This window comes from Canis lupus, chromosome 6 (genome assembly GCF_011100685.1).
Source record: "Canis lupus familiaris isolate Mischka breed German Shepherd chromosome 6, alternate assembly UU_Cfam_GSD_1.0, whole genome shotgun sequence".
Taxonomy (NCBI): domain Eukaryota; kingdom Metazoa; phylum Chordata; class Mammalia; order Carnivora; family Canidae; genus Canis; species Canis lupus.
In genome coordinates this window covers 3,431,300-3,452,205 of record NC_049227.1, presented here as the reverse complement: position 1 = coordinate 3,452,205, position 20,906 = coordinate 3,431,300, and the positions used below count along the sequence as shown (strand labels likewise).

General features: G+C 39.6%; 1 protein-coding gene across 9 annotated transcripts in view; it reads left to right on the top strand.

The window, feature by feature from the left end:
- AUTS2 (activator of transcription and developmental regulator AUTS2) overlaps positions 1 to 20,906 on the top strand; it is a 1,128,325-nt gene that overhangs the window by 343,389 nt on the left and 764,030 nt on the right. The window contains exons 1-2 of one of the 9 annotated variants that reach the window (XM_038539035.1): positions 17,226 to 17,339; positions 19,585 to 19,643. The exons of the other annotated variants lie outside the window; for them this stretch is intronic. Coding sequence (XP_038394963.1) covers positions 17,312 to 17,339; positions 19,585 to 19,643 — 87 coding nt within the window. The 5' untranslated portion in view covers positions 17,226 to 17,311. Of the gene's footprint in view, positions 1 to 17,225; positions 17,340 to 19,584; positions 19,644 to 20,906 lie in introns of those variants that run through there. 9 annotated transcript variants of the gene reach the window in all.

Sequence of the window (20,906 nt, the reverse complement as noted above, 5' to 3'; positions counted from 1 at the left end):
CTGTTTCTTAAATTCTACAAGGGATCCCTGGGTGGCTCAGCCATTTAGCACCTGTGTTTGGCTCAGGGCGTGATCCTGGATTCCCAGGATAGAGTCCCACATCAGGCTTCCTGCGAGAAGCCTGCTTCTCCCTCTGCCTGTGTCTCTGCCTCTCTGTGTGTGTGTCTCTCATGAATAAATAAATAAAATCTTTTTTTAATAAATAAAATCTTTTTAAAAATTCTTCATATGAGTGAAATCATAGGGTGTTTGTCTTTCTTTGACTGATTTATTTCACTTAGCATTATACCCTCTAGACTCATGCATGTTGTTGTTCTTTTTTATGGATGATACTCCTTTGGGTATATACCACATTTTCTTTACATATTCATCTGTTGATGGACACTGAGTTGCCTCCATATCTTGGCTATTGTAAATAATGCAGTAAACGTAGGGGTGCATATATCTTTTTGAATTTGTTTTTCCTATTCTTTAGGTAAATACTCTGTGGTGGAATTACTGGGTCATATGGTAATTCTCCTTTTAACTTTTTGAGAAAACTCCATGTTGTTTTCTACAGTGGCTGCACCAGTTTGCCTTTTTACAAACAGTGCATGAGAGTTCCTTTTTTTCCCCACATGCTCACCAACACTTGTTTCTTATGTCTTTGATTTTAGCCATTCTGACAGGTGAGGGTGATATATCATTGTGGTTTTGATTCATATTTCCCTGATGATAACTGGTGATACACATCTTTTAATGTGTCTGTTGGCAATCTGTATATCTTCTTTGTTGAAATGTCTGTTCATGTCTTCTGCCCATTTTGAATGTATTTATTTTTTGTTTATTTTTGACATTGAGTTGTATAAGTTCTTTATATATTTTGGATACTAACTCATGCTAGATATATCTTTTGCAAATATCTTCTCCCATTCAGTAGGTTTTCTTTCATTTTATTGATTGTTGATTTGTTTTATTGATTGCTTTTCCTATGCAGAAACTTTTTATTTTGATGCAGTCCCAATAGTCTATTTTACTTCTATTTCTCTGGGCTCAGGAAATATATCTAGATTTAAAAATGTTGCTAATGGTCTCATTCATTTGGGGAATATAAAAATTAGTGAAAGGGAATAAAGGGAAAGGAGAGAGGATAAGTGAAAATATTATGAGGGTGACAAAACATGAGAGACACCTCACCTGGGAATCAAACAAGGGGTGGTGGAAGGGGAGGTGGGTGGGGTCTTGGGGTGACTGGGTGATGAGCACTGAGGGGGGCACTTGACATGATGAGCGCTGGGTGTTATGCTAAATGTTGGCAAATTGAACTCCAATAAAAAAATTAAAAAAAATAAAAATAAAAATGTTGCTAAGATTGATCAAGTCAGCAACATTATTGCTTGTGATCTTTCCTAAGATTTTTATGGTTTCAGGTCTCATATTTAGGTCCTTAATCCATTTTGAGTGTGTGTATGTGTATGTGTGGTGTAAGGAAGTGGTCCAATTTCATTCTTTTCCATGTAGCTGTCCAGTTTTCCAGATGCCAGCTGTGAAAAGACTGTCTTTTTCCCATTGCATATTCTTGCTTTTTTTTGTCAAAGATTAATTGACCATTTAATAATGGGTTTATTTCTAGGTTCTCTGTTGTGTTTCATTGATATATGTGTCTATTTTTTATGCCAGTACCATACTGTTTAACTTACTATACCTTTGTGTAGTGTATCTTGAAATCTGGGGTTCTTGTTTTTCTTGTATAAGCCTATTGAGAATTATTTCTCTGATCACCTTATCATCAAGCACTGACACAATTTCTGGCCCAAAATTCCAAGTTTAAGTCAAATAACATCAAGATGTGCTCTATTCAGATTTTGTATGACATTAAATAAAGATGGATAGAGTCATCCATACATAGCAAGGTCATGCCATAACAGTAAGTACTGTATTCATATACTTAGCACAAATTCTAACTTAGAAAGGACAGATTTGGAGAAGATTATAGCAGTGAGTATGGCAGTAAATGTGCAAAGGAAGAATTTTTCTCAGTTCCAACAATAATTGCTTCTGGTACCTATTTTAGTGAGAGTTCAATATTGTTGCATTTTTACTCATCTTCAACTCAGCAAAAACAGTTTTACAAAATTGCCAGGAGAAATCTCTTGAAAATGGCAACCTAAATTTGCTTACCAGCAGTTGTAGCCAATTATAAGGTCTGATTATCCTGGACCTCCTCCAATCACTTGTCTGCTCATTTTAGTTTTCCAGAATATGATTTTTTTTGGTTTGTTCTTAGGTTCTTTTAATTTTTAAAAAAGATTTATTTATTTGAGAGAGTGAGTGAACACAAGTGTGGGAGGGAGGTTCAGAGGGAGAGAGAATCTCATTAAGATTCTTCCCTGAGCTTGGAGTCTGATGCAGGTTCAGTCTCATGACTCAAGATAACAACCTCAAGTGAAACCAAGAGTCAGACACTCAACCGACTGTGCCACTCAAGCACCCCATGTTCTTAGGTTCTTTGAGCTGCTACCATGGAGCTTCTTTTTATCTGGTATGAATTTAGGGCTTATGCTAGAACATCTTGATTTTAAGAACCTTGATCATATTATCTACCAGTATTTCTTGATTGTGTTAAGTTAGATGTTGAGAATGTTATGTGGTCACATTTCTTGTATCTTTAGGCTTTTTTGGTTCCAGAGTAGCATTGTGATTTTTCATTATGTAGAAAATAGGACTATAGTTTCTGAGTTCCTTGCCTTCAGATCAGGATTGCATTTTCATTTCATCAATTTGTGCTCTGATATTGCAGAGCTGGGTAGAGTCTGTGCTTCAAGATAATGTACCTAGCCATTAAGAGCTGAGAATGGGTACAATGAGCCCCTGTGATCATGTAGCGTAGATAGTAGCCATCGCTTTTTACTGGCTCCTTTGAGAGCTCACTAAATCCACACAGTGAATTAACTAGGGCTGTTTGAGAAACAACCAGTGGGATAATGAACACTTTTATGCTTTTTAAAATGACTATAGAGAGAATGATCAGATGAGGCAATTCCAAAATGGCAGCTGTGTTTTCATTGTTCTTTTGGGACTTGCATTGAGAAGTACGCTTTTAGCGGATTTCCCCTTTAACAGAAATTCATTAGGGGGTATCCATTAGCCAATGAACAATAAGAGAAAGGAGCATGTTAGTTATTTCAGAGAGCGAAATGTGACTTTTAACTTTGAGCTAATTATAGTTGGGTGGATTAGAAGAACTAACCCCCTCCCCCAAATCTGGAAAATGGATTTAAAGACCTTGGATTTTATTTTGAAATAAGGAAAACAGACTTTTATTTAAAATTTTATGTTTCTTTAGATTTATCTAAAGAGATAATGCTCAGATTTTTAATTTCTAGATACCATACCAGTAATTTTTTTCTGTACTTTTATTGCAATTTCTTATTTCTAAAAATTGAGACTGTAATGTTGTTAATATTTACATTTTTTCTCTTCCAAACTGTTAAAGTGTGACAGTATAAATTTATACTTGTGTTTGCTTTATTTTTTTATTTTTAGTTTTTGTTTTAATTTTTGTGTGTGTGCTACCCATACTTCTTGTTATAAAGATAAATTCTGCAAGGTTTGGACGATTTAGGGGAGAGGAGACATATTATTGAATAGCCAACCTTTTCTTTTTCTTCTGGTTTTTAAATTCTAAATGCAGAGAAACACTGTAAGTCAGTGAAAAGCACACTGCACTTAATTGGAAATCATCATAGTGGCTTCAGTGTAGAACTCCTGTGACCTTGGGCATGAGGTTTTGCCTCTCTGGGTCATAGTTGCCCAATCATCAGAACTGTACTATTGGACAAGATTATGGTTCCCTGTTGTGTATTGTTATGGGAAATGTGGCAGTGAGTTAGGAGCCATCTAAAGTCTCCGTGTAAACCCAGCAGGCATATCTTTCTACCTTCCTTCCATATCTCTTTTATCTGGTGTATTTGCCAAAATATTATTTTTTATACGTTTATAGATATATTGAGGACTAAAAGCAATTCAGATGTATTTATATGGTAATGAGATATAACACCAAAAACTGAAAGAAATATACTAACGCCAGGCCACAGAAAGGCATCTTCTTATATTCACTCTTCTCTGCCATTTTTAGGATGCTTTGATGGACAAATTTAAGGATCACTGGATTATATGACAAACTCTTTCTATTCTAAAGTTATTTAACTGCGAGAACATTTCGAGTTTCCCTTTTCCCCATCCTAAATCAGTAGCATTTTCTAAAGAAGAGCTTGTGTATTTTTTTTACGTGAATCCTGTCTCAATGTTATTTGATAACAATTCTTTTAAGAGATCTTATCCTGAAAGGAAGGTATTTAGTGTTGGCACTGAGTGGTGGTGTGTGAGGAGTGGCAAGCAATGCCATCAGCATACTAGACACTTCTGCCTTCTTCAAGCCCCTCTAATGCCCACTATTTTTTTTTAAATTTTTATTTATTTATGAAAGTCACACAGAGAGAGAGAGAGGCAGAGACACAGGCAGAGGGAGAACAGGCAGAGGGAGAAGCAGGCTCCATGCACCGGAAGCCCGACGTGGGACTCGATCCCGGGTCTCCAGGATCGCGCCCTGGGCCAAAGGCAGGCGCTAAACCGCTGCGCCACTCAGGGATCCCTAATGCCCACTATTGTTGTGTTCCTTTTTTCCTTCCATTTCAGCCTGGATTCTAGTAGAATGGAAATCCATGTTTCTGAATTTCGTATATTTACCCCTCCCCTTTTTCTTATCTTCAGCAACAATATACGTACTCTGATGGCAGCTGCTGTATTAAGCCCAAGAGCTTAAAAGATTAAAGAAACCACTAACAGCAGTCAGGAGGAAGTTTAAGGGTCTGTTTTTCTGAAGGTCTGCATTTTCATTCTGTTGGTTGAGTAGAAAATTGCAAACAGGTTGTCAGCAGCTGGAATGTTCTTCTGCATCTGGGGAGACCCGGCCTTCTGTTCCTTTTCCATTCATTGGAAGGGTAGCCAGCCTGAGGTGGAAACTGAAGGCGGAGAAATCAGAATTCTTTGTGTGTATAGTCATTAGAACTTTTTTTGTAGAAATGTTTTCACAGAAATGTCAACTTGTCTTCCATTCTTTCACTAGCTTTACTGAGTACTTAACTTCAAGGCACTTGCTGAAAAGAGGCCTGAATATGATAATAAAAATACCTTCCAAAGACTTAGCGCCTAAAACTAGTTGTTTAGACTCTCAGTAAACATTGGGGTTGAGGGGTGGTGGCCTGCCCCCTGGTCTCTCTCTCATATATCGCTCAGGCTTTTATCCTTGGGGATTTAGTGTGTGGCTGCTAGAAGCTGGAGGCCTTGCTTCAGTAATGCATCATTGGTCCAGCCTCTGCTGCTTACTTCTGATGGATATTGCAGAGTGAATCTCAGCAAATCTAGAATGTCTGCTGATTTGTTGGTGGATCCTTAAGCACGGCTAGACAGTTTTCGTAATAAAATCAGTTTTTAAAGCTAAATATGGGTTACTTCATTCTTCCTCTTTCTTTTATCATTTTTTTCCCATTGCATTTTGAGTTTTAGAGCTAGATGGGGAGCCCCTTCAGTGCCCTTAGGTGCTGATCAGGTAAGGACATAATTGTGTGGTTGTTGCCCCCTCCCTTTTAAAATCTTTTAAGAAAATATTTTATTTATTCATGAGACACACACACACACACACACACACACACACACACACACAGAAGAAACGTAGAGAGGGAGAAGCAGGCTCCTCAAAGGGAGCCTGATGTGGGACTTGATCCCCAGACCTGGGATCACGCCCTGAGCCAAAGGCAGATGCTCAACAGCTGCGCCACCCAGCCATCCCTGGTTGTTCCCTTCTGACATAATAGAGAGAGGTGGGACCTAGGGCAAACTTCTGTGTTGTCCCTTCAGGCAATCAGAGCTATTAAAAATAAGTAATGTCCTGATGAAATAAAACAGGACTGACAGTTCAATTGCTATTTTTGGATAACTTCCTTATTTTATAGATATGGAAAGAAGCTGAGAGGGTTTTGCTCTCCTCAAGGTCACAAAACTGGTCAGTGGCCTAAGTCTAGACCCTGTAATTCTCAGGCTATTTGAGAAAATCAAGTGGTCCAAGTTCAGTTATCAGTGGCACTTGTTCTCCTAAGTATGCACAGACCAAGGCTTTCTTGTCCAGACTAGTATTTTAGGATTATTAAAGCTAATCTAGTTTTTAGATAAACCAAATGGATTTTTGAGATTGTAAAGAACCTATTGTGATGGCTGAACAGCTCTTAAGTGGAGTTTCCAGACAGTTCGATCTGCAATTGTTCTGTAACACCATATGGATTTCCAAGTAAATACATTTTGCATATTGCTTACAAATTATCTTCATGAATAATGAAAGCTGTGCTACAGGAAGCTACAGATTAAGAGAAGCTGATTTTTTTCTTCTAAACTGAATTTCATTCCTTTGTTTCTTTTGCTTTTATTTTCTGTGCCCTCAAGGGTATGTATTTGAGTTGGAGGGTGATTGGGGAGGGAGAGTGCTATTATAGGTTTCTCAACATCTGTGTTTCTTTATGAAACATCATTTCTTTTGCTACCAAAGAGGGCTTGCCAGTTTGAATACACTCTGGACCATGCTTTCTCCTGTGCTGATCTGTGCTGTATTTTGTTTAATTTTATTTTGTTTAATTAAGCTTTCTTAGCAGGGTTCTTTACTTCTCTCAGGGAAGATATCCTCTGCCATTGATACCTACTATGTGCCATGTACTCTCTAGGTGCTTCCATGATTTGCAGTAGTTCTCCTAACAACCTCATGAGATCGGTATTATTATCTCAGTGTTTTAGGGAAAGCAAAGGCCTGGAGATTGTGCCTTCCTTAATTATGCACCTAGGAAGTATAGAACTGGCATTCAGGTGCAAATCTAATTTAAGCTTAGTATACTTTCCAAAATGCCATACCACATCTTTGTCTTTTCTCTCTTCATTCACCTAGTGTTTTGAGCATACAAATTGTGCTGGCATCTCCAAGGAGTTTCCAAATTCTTTTGTCTAAAAAATGGCTTTCAGACTTTTTTTGTCTTAATTCACACAGTTAGAAATACAATTTATACTATGATCAAGTGTACATGTTTATGTTTGCACATGCACAAATGCATGCATACACCCATGCTTACATATGAAACTGAAACAGAGTTTTATTAAATGACACCTTATAACACACACCACACTGTAATTTTCCCTTTTCTCTTCCACTAACTGGTGTGCATACTTATATGTCAGTGATTACCCACTAAATTAGTTTTATGACCTAGGACACCTATAGTTGAGAAAGACTGACCTGGAGGGAGCTGTCCAGGGTGGGGTACATGTCTCTCCCTAACTTTATTAGATTTTTAGGATGATCCATTGGCATATGGGACAAAATAGAAGTTTTGTTTAGATTTATTATCTTTACAGAAGACACATGGAACATTATTAACATTTAGTATTTGAGTTGGCAGTGTACTATCTGCAGGATAGTCAATGGCCCATAAAGGTGTGGTGGGTGTCCTGGAGGGGGAGTGGAAGTTTCACAAAATGGCATTCCTTCAGCCTTTAGCCTTATGTTCTCACCATGTTATGGGACATGTTTCAGTTTGGTGGATCAGAAAGTGTGTTACACTATTTACTTTAACCTTCACAAAAAGTACAAGTGGTTTTTTAAAATTCCTTCAAAGTAACTATGGAATGAGGTAATATAAGCACAGGGGAACAGCAGGAAATTTTTAGAGTTTATATTGCCTTTATTTTTATGAGCTCCTTATCAACAGTGTTACAGACAACAACTACACAATCATATCTAGTAAGAAATTGGTCAGAAGATTTAAATTATAAAAACAATTGGGAACTGAGGTTTATATCCATGATCATAATTGATTTACCTTGCCCTTAGCAGAAGTTGTATCTTGAAGTAACAGCTAATGCCATTATGTTGGATAAAACGTTAAAACTTGTGTTCATTTTATCTGTATATCACCCTGATATTTATTTGTATATTTTGTAATATGTACAGTCTACCAGTGCCTTATAAGTAGCTACATATATATTTGGGAATATGCTCAAAAATTTTTTGATACTAATAAGGATTTAAAATCAAAATTATGTGCAGATTATTCATGGGTCTGGAGAACTACCAGTACAAGTCTCCAGTAATTGTTAATAGGTATCTTGGGTTCCAGATGAAGAGTGAAAAGAGAGTAGGAGACAGAGGATATTTATGTACAAGTTAGAGAACAGGCCTCCCTAGATGGATTCAATTCTGCAGGCACATGGTTTGGTGAGCAACCTGTGCCTTTGTGTACATCACAAAAGTTTCCCCATTCTCTTGACAGAGGAGCCCTGGGTTGGGGTATGTGATTTGGCAAGAGGCATGGTCTAGATTTTTGCTCCCTTCTGCCCCCGTCTAGTCTTTCTTCTTTTTGCAGATGTAGCCTACACAAGGAAGTGCAGGTACCAGCTCTGATTCTGAGGTCTGAAAAAGGAAGAATAGTGACCACAGGAGCTGTTTGGTCACTGCTGTAGGGAACTACAGCAACCAGACCCCTCTTGTATTTATTTATTCATTCAACTGTGTATTTATAGAATACCCATTCTGTGCTAGACGTGTACTGCAATAGGAGTCAGCAAACCTCAGCCCGATGGATAAACCTGATCTGGTGTTTTGGTAAATAAAGCTTCATTTGGAACATAGCGATACCTCTGTGGCTCCTTGTGAGCTATAATGGCAGAGATGAATAATTGTGACATAATATGGCCTGCAAAGCCTGCTGTGTTTACTCATTGGCCCTTTACTGGAAAAGGTTGAGGATCTCTGTTCTAGAATATGTATGACTCTATACTTGCTTCTGGTACCACCCCATAGTAATTGAGCCATGGGCTTTTTGGCTTCTCTCTCATTTGCCCTGCTTGTCAGAAAAGACCTCCTTTGGAGCGATACTAGGGAACATTAGGGTGGAGGGACAGAGCTAAAAAGCATGCAGCTGGGGCATATCTATTGCTTAGGTGTCTACACAGGCAGTGTAGTACAGAGAAGAAATCAAAGAGCTAGGAGTTTGGAGACCATGGAGACCTGTGACCTGTCTGGGCCTCAGTTTTCTTCACTCTGCAAGTAGGAGATACATTAGATACTTCAAACAGCACCAGAATCACCTAGAAGCCTTGTTGAACAGATTGCTGGGCCATAACCCACCCAAGGTTTCTGATTCCATAGGTTTGGGGAGTGCCTAAGAATTTCTGCCTTTTTTTTTTTTTTAAGATTTATTTTAGAAAGATTTTTTTTTAAGATTTTATTTATTTATTCATGAGAGACACAATGAGAGAGAGGCAGAGGCAGAGGCATAGGCAGAGGGAGAAGCAGGCTCCATGCAGGGATCCTGATGCGGGACTCAATCCCAGGACTCCAGGATCCCAGGGTCATGCCCTGAGCCACCCAGGCATCTATAGTTATTTATTTTAGAGAGAGTGTGAGGGAGCACAAATGAGAGGGGCATAAGGAGAAGGAGAGAGAATCCCAAGCTTACTGCACGCTGAGTGTGGAGCCCCACACACGTCTTGATCTCATGACCTTGAGATCATGACCTGGGCCAAAACCAAGAGTTTGATGCTCAACCAACTATGCTGCCCAAGTGCCCCAATTTATGCTTTTAACAAATGCTGGGTGTTGAATCTGCTGGTCTGGTGATGTGCACTTTGAGAGGCCGGGTTCTGAGTTAGAGCTTCAGTAAGGAGTTCTTGAAAGAGTAATTGGTCATCCTTAGGTAAGCATTGTGCCTGGATTGCTTGTTAGTAGCCGGCCTCTCTTTGGCATTGATAAGTGAAAGGCTGGGGTGACACTGTGAGAAATGACATTTGGAGAAGACCTATGTGCTAGATGACTCTGTGATATGTCATCTAGAACTCTCCTGGGCTAAGTTTGTAAATTCTCACATTGCACCTATACAAAGGAAACTGTAGGCTTCCTCTTCATTATCAGTCATTCCAAGTTTTGCCCATTGCCTCTGAAATTCTAGATCCTCAGATGATTAATCTGTTAGGGCACTGTACAAGGACAAAATCCATGATGGCAGGTTGTTTTTTATGTTCTCTTTCCTATCCCTCCTACTATGACTGCTATTCCCTATCTTTTAAGAACCCTTTTTCCAGTTAACTTTTTTTCTAAAAAAAAGTCATTTTTTTGGTTTCAATAAAGTGCTAATGTCTCAAAAGCTATAGGGAGCCTAATGATGGAAGAAACTAATGCAAGTTACTTGCAGGATAACCATATCAGCCCTCTAAAAAATTCTTGGGAGTATTACATTTTTCTAATTTTACAAATGAGTAGTCATTACAAATTAGGAGTCAAAGAAGCTAAGTAATGTTATGACCTAGGCAATTTAAAAATCCATGCAGATGACCATCAAAAACCAAGCTGCCCAGGTTTTGTCCTCTTTCTCTCTGGCCCTCACCGCTGCTTCCTCCTGAGTGCCCATTCTCATGTTCAGATATTGGCCCTGTTATTACCTAGGATTGCTCTTCCTTAGAAATCATGAACTCTGACGTCCTATCGTCCCTGCAGTTCAGCATTTCATGCCTTGGTAGAGCTCTCTCTTACCTCCTTTCTCTACCAACAGAAATAATTCTCTTCTCTGGTCTATTTTTGTATCTTAAAAGACATAAAAATATGTATACTTTGCACTAAATTGTATTGGCATATTTCTAGTTCCTTTACTACCAGGTAACCATCTTAAAAGGCTATTTTGTATCATTTTTAAAAAAGATTTTATTTATTTACTCATGAGAGACAGTGAGAGAGGGAGAGAGGCAGAGACACAGGCAAAGGGAGAAGCAGGCTCCATGCAGGGAGCCCAACGTGGGACTCGATCCCGGGTCTCCAGGATCATGCCCTGAACCGAAGGCAGCGCTAAACCACTGAGCTACCCATGCTGCCCATTTTGTATCATTTTTAAGGTTTCTTTTTTTTTTTAATTTTTATTTATTTATGATAGCCAGAGAGAAAGAGAGAGAGAGAGAGAGAGAGAGAGAGAGAGAGGCAGAGACATAGGCAGAGGGAGAAGCAGGCTCCATGCACCGGGGGCCCGATGTAGGATTAGATCCCGGGTCTCCAGGATTGCGCCCTGGGCCAAAGGCAGGCGCTAAACCGCTGCGCCACCCAGGGATCCCAATTTAAGGTTTCTATAGAACCAGGGACTGTGTCTGGTATAAAGGAGGCATTCAGAAATAACTGTTTAACTGAGCTTAGTGAATGGTTAAGACAGAGGTTTGAACTCAGGTGTGTCTTGCACACAGTGCTGTATTCAGGTCTACCACTGGCTTATTCATACCTAGTCTGATCTGGTTGAAGAAGGAATTGTTCAAGAGGTGGTGTCATTTGTGAGATACTTTGTCACTTTGTCTGCTTTTCTATATCCAATATGCTATTACTGATGACTTTTCATTTTTTTCAAAATGTATCTTTTCTTTTCAACCTGAGTTCAAATTAAATAATTTTAGACAGTATGCTCAGAACATTTGGAAACATGACATTTCAGATCTATTTTCCCCTTTTGCTTTACAAAAGTATATACAGCTTTAATTACTAATTGCTGCACTCTAAGTAGAGACAGATGATACGTATGTTTGTGACAATTTTCCAGAGGGAGAGCTAAGTAACCAGGCTCATTTTTCCATAATGTGAACGTTATTCACAAACTATTATCATAATTGATGCACCAAGCCACTGTAGGGTAAATAATGTGTTGTGTGTGGGAAGCAAGCTAGTAGTCAATGAATATTAAAGAACAAAACCTCATTTTAAAAGAGAAGCTGTAATTATAATCATTCTGAATTCGTACTGCAAAACCAGTTAAAATAACTTGGCTGCCATTTATCTATGTAATTCTGTGTGTAAAGGAAGTAGGTATATGAGTAGAGTTGTGCACACGTTTCTGTAAGAAGACACAATGTCAAGCTTTAGAAGGAGTTATTTTTCAAAGACATTTGATACAGAGATGTGAACACGAACAGAAGTTTATCAGTGAAATTTATATTAATGGGGGAAGATCACAATTGTAGTTTTATCTTGCTTATCATGCTTTGTAGGTGCTTTACATCTTCCTGGAATGTCTTGAACCTTTCCTTGACCAAATAAGCTTCTGCATTTTTTTCAAAGCTCCTTTTTCTTAGCAAGCCTTTCTCATCCACTTCTAATTTCTCTCTTACTGCTACTGCCTTCTAGATACTCATCAACCTCTGTGTGTGGGTATTGATTTGCACTTGTGGGATTTGTTGTTTAGTAATAGGAGGTCATAAGTCACTTCCTATGTGTAGCATTAGTCTCCCCAACCAGACTGCCACATCATTTCAGAAAGGGATGGCTCTGTTTCTGTGTATGTGTAGCTCATTCTTGTATTCTCATGGATCATGGTCCGTGCACTCTATGCATATGCTGACTCCTTTCAGAGGTAATCTGGTTATCTCTTTTTCTCCATCAGATGTTTTGTTTTATTTTTATAAAATCTTTTTTAAGTTTGGTGCTTGTTTACAATGTCTGTAAAAAATGCACTATTATAACTGGAAAGAATTAGGTCCTTTGGCATGGAGTTTTTGATGGAACACTTAATCAGGAATCTGGAATGTGGCTTACATGAAATATATAACCTCTCAATCTTTGTCAAGTTCTGACATCCAGGGGAAAGATGCTGCCTTTGTCTCTTGGTTTTTAATGTTTTTGACACATGGGTTTTAGATGCAGATAAGGTGATTGGATCAGAGCTTAGATACTTTTATATTTTAAAGTATATTATGGTGTATCTATTTTTAGGAACCTTTTAGAAAAATCTCTTCAACATTGATCCTGTTATTAGTTGTATCCTCAGAATATTCTGATAGTTTCCTTCAAATATATAACTGTTCCTTCTGTATGGACTTCAGTTGTCTTTTCCTTATACAGCAATGAAAGTATGGGCAGAGCCTGAAATACTTTCTTGTTCAAGTTTCCATGGCCTTTAATGTCAGACAGAGATAATTTATTCAGCTAGTTTATCCATTTGAACATATTTCCATAACAGAAAAATGAATAAATAGAATGTTCCTTAACATATTGCTTGTATAGACAGAAACCATGTTGTAAAACTGTGTGGCTCTTCCTCTCAAAAGAGTATTATTGGTTTCCTGCCTTTATCCCATTCTTAAACAATTTGACCTTTCTGAGGGCTTTATGGAAAGTTCTAAGGAAAAAAAATAACAAAACTCATACAACCTCAGGAATTCTAAGTATCAGAGTTTACCTCTATGAAGGTAATTTTTTCAAATTTCAAGGTATAGTTCAGTGCATAATATGGGTCATTGTTAATGTATCTAACTCTGGGATAGCTTAAGTTTGCTTGTCCAGATAATAATTATGTCATTATCCAGGAGTAGACTCCTTAGAGTGGCAAGGACCCCTGGAACTGATCCTTGTGGAGGCTCTTTTCATCCCCCAATCTCTTACAAGATGGCTTGGTGTCTGTTGACACCCTTTTCCCACCATGAGAACCCTAGGTGGGACTTTGGCCTGGTTCCCTCAAGGACTCTGGAAACTGCTTAGCTTGGAATGGTGCCATTTGAGGCCATTCTTGGCAGTGGGCCTTGGCTTTTTTCCTTCTAGGCCCTGTGCCTCTTAGGAGCAGAGATGAGGTCAGATGCAGATAACACAGGCATGGTGTCTGTCTCCTGAAATGCATTTCTCCCTCCCCCTAAGTGTTAAGGAAGAACACATTTATCATGGAGTATAATGAGGAGTAGGAAAGAACATGTAGCTTTTTATTTTTCCTGCTGAATAGCAGGAGAGTAGGATAAAAATCTGTTTACAAGTCAGCTGTATCTCTTTGTAATTTGTGTTCAAGTAATTTGAGGCTTTACAGTTAAGCTAAACTTCTGAACAGTTTGATTTGCAAACTCTTTCTTGGAGGGCCAAGGGAAGCTTTTGTGAGGATTTGAGGTCTGAGATGAGAATCAGGACTTAAGCCAAGGTAGAGGGTGTGTGTGTGTGTGTGTGTGTGTGTGTGTGTGCGCGCGCGCGCTGCATGTAAAGCATGTGCGTGGTTTGGCAGGGACAAGGACAGTTGAAGAAAAGAGGAAGGGTCTTTCCCAGCAAAGGAAACAACACATATGAAGGTCTGAAGAATCCTGTGATTTTTGTCAGGTAATGAGTCCTTTTGTTGTCCCCAGATTGCGAATCCGAGAAACCACCAAGGAGCCGACACTGATGCAAACACACGAGGGTTTATTACAAGCTCGAGCTTGGGTCTAAGTATACCCGTCACAGTGGAGCAGGAACTTGGACCCTGAGACTAAAGCGTAGCAGATTTATAGGGGCCAGTGGCCCATGGGATACGCAGAAAGTTGCACAGTCATGTTGGTCCACACGCAGGTGGCCGATTGAATTACATCTTACCCTATAGTATCTATTTGAGCTGGCCTATTACTTTGGTCAGAATTGGCACGCGGGGCACAAGGCGGGGTTACATTGTTATGAGCCGATTTCCGATTAGGGTGTGCCCTGGGCTTGACTACGGTGGGGCAGTGCCCTAAGCAGGTCGGTGCAAGGCGGGTACAGCACAAAATGGAGTCAGTCCTGCTCTGCTTGGCCAGGGGTAGGGGTTTTTTGTTAAATTTCCTGGGTCCCATACCTTTCAAAGGTTTTATTAAGAGCTGTGGCCAGGCCTGTTTGCTGAGAACAGAGAAAGTCCTCAAACACCCATCATACCTCTCCAGCCTCTCTTAACCAGCATTCAGAGGCTCTGCCAGAGGAAATGGCGTGGTCCAAGTGCAGCTGGGATGGAAATGAAGTCCGTTTAGTGCTGCTGAAGCAGTTCCTCTGCATAGACTGTCCCTTTCTAACAGTAAACTGTTTAAAATGAAACAAAACAAGGCTCGTGGGAGCTGGAAGGAGAAGGAGTTTATGTCAGAAAATGAAAATGAGTTGCTGCAGAAGGCCTGTCTTGGTGATGGTTTCAGAGTTATTAAAAGGACTCAATTGCTAGTTTGTTTTATCTCTGTGTATGTTTTTATGGACTTTTAATTCTCCAGAAGACATGAAGGCTAAAATAGTAATCCTGTCTCTATTAGGAAACAGGCTCCTGTTGTCGGAGATGACTACCTTGCAACTCACAAGCCATGGCATCTATCAGTATTTACGTTCACCAGGGAGCTAGATAGACTTATGTTGTCTTCCCAGCTCTTCTTTTTCCCTTCCTTATGGCAAGTCAGGCTTTGAACGTAATCACAGTGTGACTAAAGCTCTGCCACAGCAGGTGGAGTTTCTAACTTGAAGTCTGAGAAGTGATATTTTGATTATGTTTCCAGCTAATGGTTGCTACTAAGCAAAGGGTAGGAGGTTGTAGCAGAGTTGAAGGTGACATTGCCTTTACCTTTTTATCAAGCTCAGTTATGAGCCTTGAGCTATAATAACTGCTTTACAAACATGGGCCCATTTTAAGGTAGATTCATTTAGCCTCAGTATACAGATGGGGAACTTGAGGTTGAAGGAGGGAACAAGTTTGCAGTTGTGCGCAGCATTTGGTGTGGTCAGGATCGGAACTGAGGTCCCTCTGTCTCTAGAGCTCTTGTGGGTAACCACTGCCTGTTGCAGGATGCTCTCTTATAACATAGCCTGTCCTTCCTCCTCCATCAGTTCTTGTCCTTCCCCTCTTATAAGATGCTCTAAAGAAAACACAACCAGAAATCTGCCTCTCGCATTGACCCTCCTCTCCTTCCTTATGTTCCATTAGGCAATGCCTCATATTCATGCAAATATTATATATTTTTGGGGGATAAAAGAGCAGTTTTAGCTTATCTCCTTTTGACTCTAAGAGAATTTGTGTTGGTTAATTCTGTCTATTCCATAATACCATGTGACCAGAAATATGTAACACAGTTGTATTCTCAGGGATATACTTACATGTGATAGCCTGAAGCTAGACTCAGGAGCCAGGAAGACTCACAGACCTTGTGAGACCCTGGTGAAGTCACTTTACCTCTCTGGGCTTTGCTCCTTTCATCACTGCAGTGTTTAATCTAGGTCACTCCACAGTTTGGGATGTACAACATTTATTAGGACGCTAAATAGGTCACATGCAGCATGTCCTTGTATGCCCATTATTTTTTGATGTTTCTAGAAGCGATGGTTAATAAACTAGAAATTCATTAAAAATATTATTACATTCTTACATTGTGTGTTTCTTCAATTAATGAATGCCTGCTAAAATTCAATATGTTATCAAATGGGGACTTCATTATTTCTTTTTAATTAAAAGGGGCCTCATGCTAAAAGTTAGACACTATTGGTTTTCATGAACTTTTAAAGTCCCTTCCCAATAAAATATCCAGTAAGCCTGCTAATAAGTCTAAATACTTTATTACCCAAATTCTAGCTGTTTGGAATCTTACATTAACTTACTTTTTCTTCTTCTCCATGAGCATTTTAATTTATAGTAAAAGGGGGAAAATCGTGAGGAAATGAATTGACTCTAAAAGAACCAATCTTCCATAATCTGTCCCTGAACACAGAATGTCTTACCATCATGTCTGTAAGTACAGTTGGTCATGGTCACGCAGTCATCTTTCCCCTGCCCAGTCCCTGTGTGCTGTGAAGCCCTGTACACCTCACCTTCTTTTCCAACCACAAGCCCATCTGGCCTCACCTCTTCCCTCACCCAGCCTTGTTAAATGGGAACCCCTCACTGCCTCTTTTACTGGCTCTCTCAGTTCCTGGAAGTTCTTGTCCTTCTGCCGTTTCCTTCCAGAAGCATGCCAGCTGTCTGTCCTCTCTTGAGCTTCTATGTTCCACTTGAGAGAATTAAAACTGTCTGGAATGTAATTATAACTTACGTGGATTACATAATGTATATATACTGTAGTGGGCCTCAGTATTTGAAGGACTTTTCATTGTTGCCCATCAGTCCACTTACCATGTTGCTTTCTTTTCCCTTGGTAACAGTCACAAATTCTTCCCACTGAAGGCTGCAATCTTAGCAAAAGTTTATTAGGAATTTACTGTGCTAGAGGAAACATGCTAAGGACTTCAGATGCATTGTCTCAGCCCCATTTGTGCCACATGACTTAACTTTTCTTCCTTCTGTTACATCAAACAAATAGTAACTGACCATCAGCTATGTCCAGGCACTGGTCCACATCACAGGCTGTAACTGTGATTGAGGGAGGCTGGGGACTTGCTCCAGAGAGGTCTCCACTTCAGAGGGAAATGCAGAGAAGTAAATAGGCAAAAAGAACATTGTATGAGACGTGCCATTAAGGGGAGAAATTCAGTATATGATAGATGAACCGACTCAGGCTCAGGGATGCGGGTAAGGAAAGCTTCTTGGAGGAAGTGACAGCTAAGTGCCAATCCAAAGGATGAGAGTAAGAGGTGACGTGATAGAGGATATAGAGGTGTTCCAGAAAGTAAAACACCTGGGCGCTGAAAGATGCAGGGAGCTGAGAGGGGCCAGTAAGAATGGAGTCATTGTTCTCAGAGAAATTAGTGGCCTTCAGGTATTAACTCCATTCACTCTATTTCCTACCTCTGAAGTGATTTATATCCTCACTTACTAACTCAAATTAGAATCCACTGAGATACTTTTTTGTTCCTGTGTGTTAGGGGATGAGTTTTGACACACTTGCTGTCAATCTTGGTACAGAGTTTTGCTGTGTACTTGTGTAGGTGCTCTGCCGAGGTAGTATTAGGGTATTTGGGTGCCTTTGGAAGAAAAGACTACTTCAAAAACATTATGGGAAGGTTTGTGATTATTGTGATGCAGGAATGGAGTTTTTCAAGAGGGTTTTTCAGTGTTAATCACTCCCAGAATTGTGAATGCTACGATGAAGGGGCTGCTTAACCTGGCATGTGATAGATGCTTCCAAAATGGAAGCATATCCCTTCTCCATCCCGATGTCCAGTAAATGACATGTAGGCCTTAGCAAATGTGCCTAGACTGAGGAAAGCATGATGGGCCTTGGAGGAAAGGTCTGTAGGGATGAAGGATTGGAGCTTCTATGACACAGAAGTAGGGAAATGAAGTGATGGTCCACACATGCTTCTGGTCATTTGCAGATGTGAAAGATAAACCCTGTGTAGACTTTTTTCTTCCTGTATGGCAGGAAAGGTTACTCATTAGAATGGCCCCATTCATCATTTGGAATAAAAGTGGGCACAGAGAACAGCTGTGTGGTAAAAGATTTCAGGCTTTTTTTCAAGGCACTTTGAAAGGTGGAAGCCTGTGATGAATACTCAGACTCTCCTATTTCTCTCTGCAGGTGAGGGTAGTGTACAGCATCCCATAGTATGTACTTTTAAATCCAGATGAATCTTAATTATTTTGTATTTAATAAGTAAATATTTATTACTTAAGGATACGGATACAGGAAGTAGGGACAAGAGATGTGTTGACAAACTATTAAGTAGTTTGAAGTGGGCAGTTTTCTACATGCCGGGTTGTGGCCATGTGTCATCTGTAGCACAATGGTGCTTGGGGCAGCAGCTTCACTTGTGCTGGAGATCTTCACATACTCAGAGATCTCACCCCTCATTCTCCATTTCTTCTGTCTCTTGCATCTTGTAAAGTAGGTGCTGTGATTCTATTTCACGTATTAGTCTTGAAATTTGAAAAGTTTAATGCGTTAATAGTAAAACAAAAGTAAAAACACTGTCTTTACATTTCTGGGGAAAAAATGTATGAAGAAATGTCAGTCATTTTCCAAGCTGTTAGTTCCTGAGGCTGAATACTGGGAGCTGTTTTCGTAGCTGCTAGTAGAAGTAAAAGGGAATAGCAAGAGAAAGCTGGCCCAGTTTTTCTCTTTGTCTACGAGAGGTCGAAAGATGTTGTTTCAGCTGGAGAATTTAAAATGGATTCTTTTTCACTTTTTGCTGAAAAGACTGGACTGCTTTTAGTGTTGTAATCTTCCATAGGCGTGGAGAAAGGTCACCTCCTGATCTTGTTTTGGGGATCATGGGGTTAAAGCTGTGGCAGAGTCCTTTATCTAGACACAGGCTCTTGGCAGAATAATGTTTGGCCAGGTGTTAATCTGTGTCCTGAGGGGGAGTGCTGGAATTCATTATTCATCCCGTGGGGATAGGAGTGGGAGGAGGAGGTTGTCCTTCTGGGAGGGTACAGGGCCAGGGCCTGCCTCCTGCCTTTACCAACATGAGCCATTTGTGAGGAAGGCAGCTGAAACCCATTTGAGGAATTCTCTTGTCAGCTGGCCAAGAGTGCAACACGGAGCAAGCGAGCTAGTGGGAGGGAGGGAAAAGCAGGCAGCTCAGGGAAGCAGTCCTTGCGTGCAGTTTCTGGAAGCAGGATCACACACAGTGTTGTAGGCACTAAGGGAAGGTGTATAGGAACTTTAAAGGGGAAGGAGGCCAGGTTTGAAATAGTGCATTTTCCTATTGCTCTCCCCTTTGCCCCTCCTGCCTTTGAATACATGGCATCCTTTGGAAAGCTCAGCATCTGAAAGAAGCTTTTGCCCGAAACACACTTTTTCATCAGCGTTATACTATTTTGTTTTGTTTTTCTTTTCCTTTTTATTTTTTCCATCTTTTTCCTCTGAGGGCAGGAGGTGAGACAATGATCAAGTCAAGCTGGTTCTATGTTAAGTTCAAGTATGCAGAGAAGGTAAGTCAATATGTTTTCTTTTCCCAAAGGGAAACCTGCTACCTCCCTCCTACCTCCTTCTGTGGACAGGCTCCTCTGGCTACCAAGGGAAGCACATTAGCCCAGAAGTTGTATTTATGAATGGTTTCCTCTGGCTTAATGATTCCTGGATGAAACACAGGCTCTGTGCTGACAATCAGACATTGCTATTGACCATGAGGAAAGAATCTTCACACCCAGTCCCAGAAGCCTTATTCAGAATCTGAAGAAGGAAAATAATGAAACTGCATTCACAGGAAAGACAGGCGACACTTGAGAGAGAGTAGTTTCCAAGAGGAGTATTTGTTACGGAACTTGATGTGTTTTCTGTCCTGAGACAAATTGACAATCACTTCCTTTACCTATAGTTTGCTTAGTGAGAATTTTTATTTCTTTCTTTCAGTTAACTGACTTGACTCATTCATGTATGTAGAAGAAGAGCTTTGCTGTGTTCTGGGGTATAGGAAGAATCCCACCATTTTGACAAACTATTTTTGAGACTCTCTCTTTACTGTCTGTTGAGGGAGGATTACATTTTAGGGAAGCACTCAATTTTGGTTTGCATCTCAAATTTTGATGTTGCAGTTCTCTGTTTTTTTTTTTTTATTTTTTTTTTTATTTTTTTTTATTTTTTTGCAGTTCTCTGTTTTAATATATCATTACTAGGCTTGGTGGGAAGAAGTGTGTACTTTCTAAGACATTTTCCCTTACCTGGAGACGATGACCCATCCTTTTTTGTTCTGGATCCATATGTGTCACTTAACTCTGTTTGGAATTTATAGGGTTAGAAATGAGGTTTCCAGGGGCAACCTAAAATGTCTCCTTTTTGAAATCCTTTCTTGATTTTCTTGTTGACAGTATTGGCATATTGACTGTAGAGTTAAGCTGAGATCCTAGAGAAGGGAGACATAATGTGGCAAGATGGAAATTGTGATAACTTACCTTACTTCTTATGATTATATGCATAAATAAGCAAGTTGAAAAATTCCTTCTCCATTCTTCTAGTTTAAAAAAGAAGTTAGTATACTTGGAGCTCATTTTGCCACATTTTTTTTTCTGTATGGATCTGTTTCTACTTTATTTTTATGACAGCAAAATTACTTGTTCTTCACCCGTGTGTATGTACTCATCAAAATATATAGGCTTTTTATGTAAAAAGATCCATCCTCCATCTTATTTTTTAAAATATATTTTATTATTATTTTTAAGTTTGCTCCATGCCCAGTGTGGATCCCAGTGTGGGGC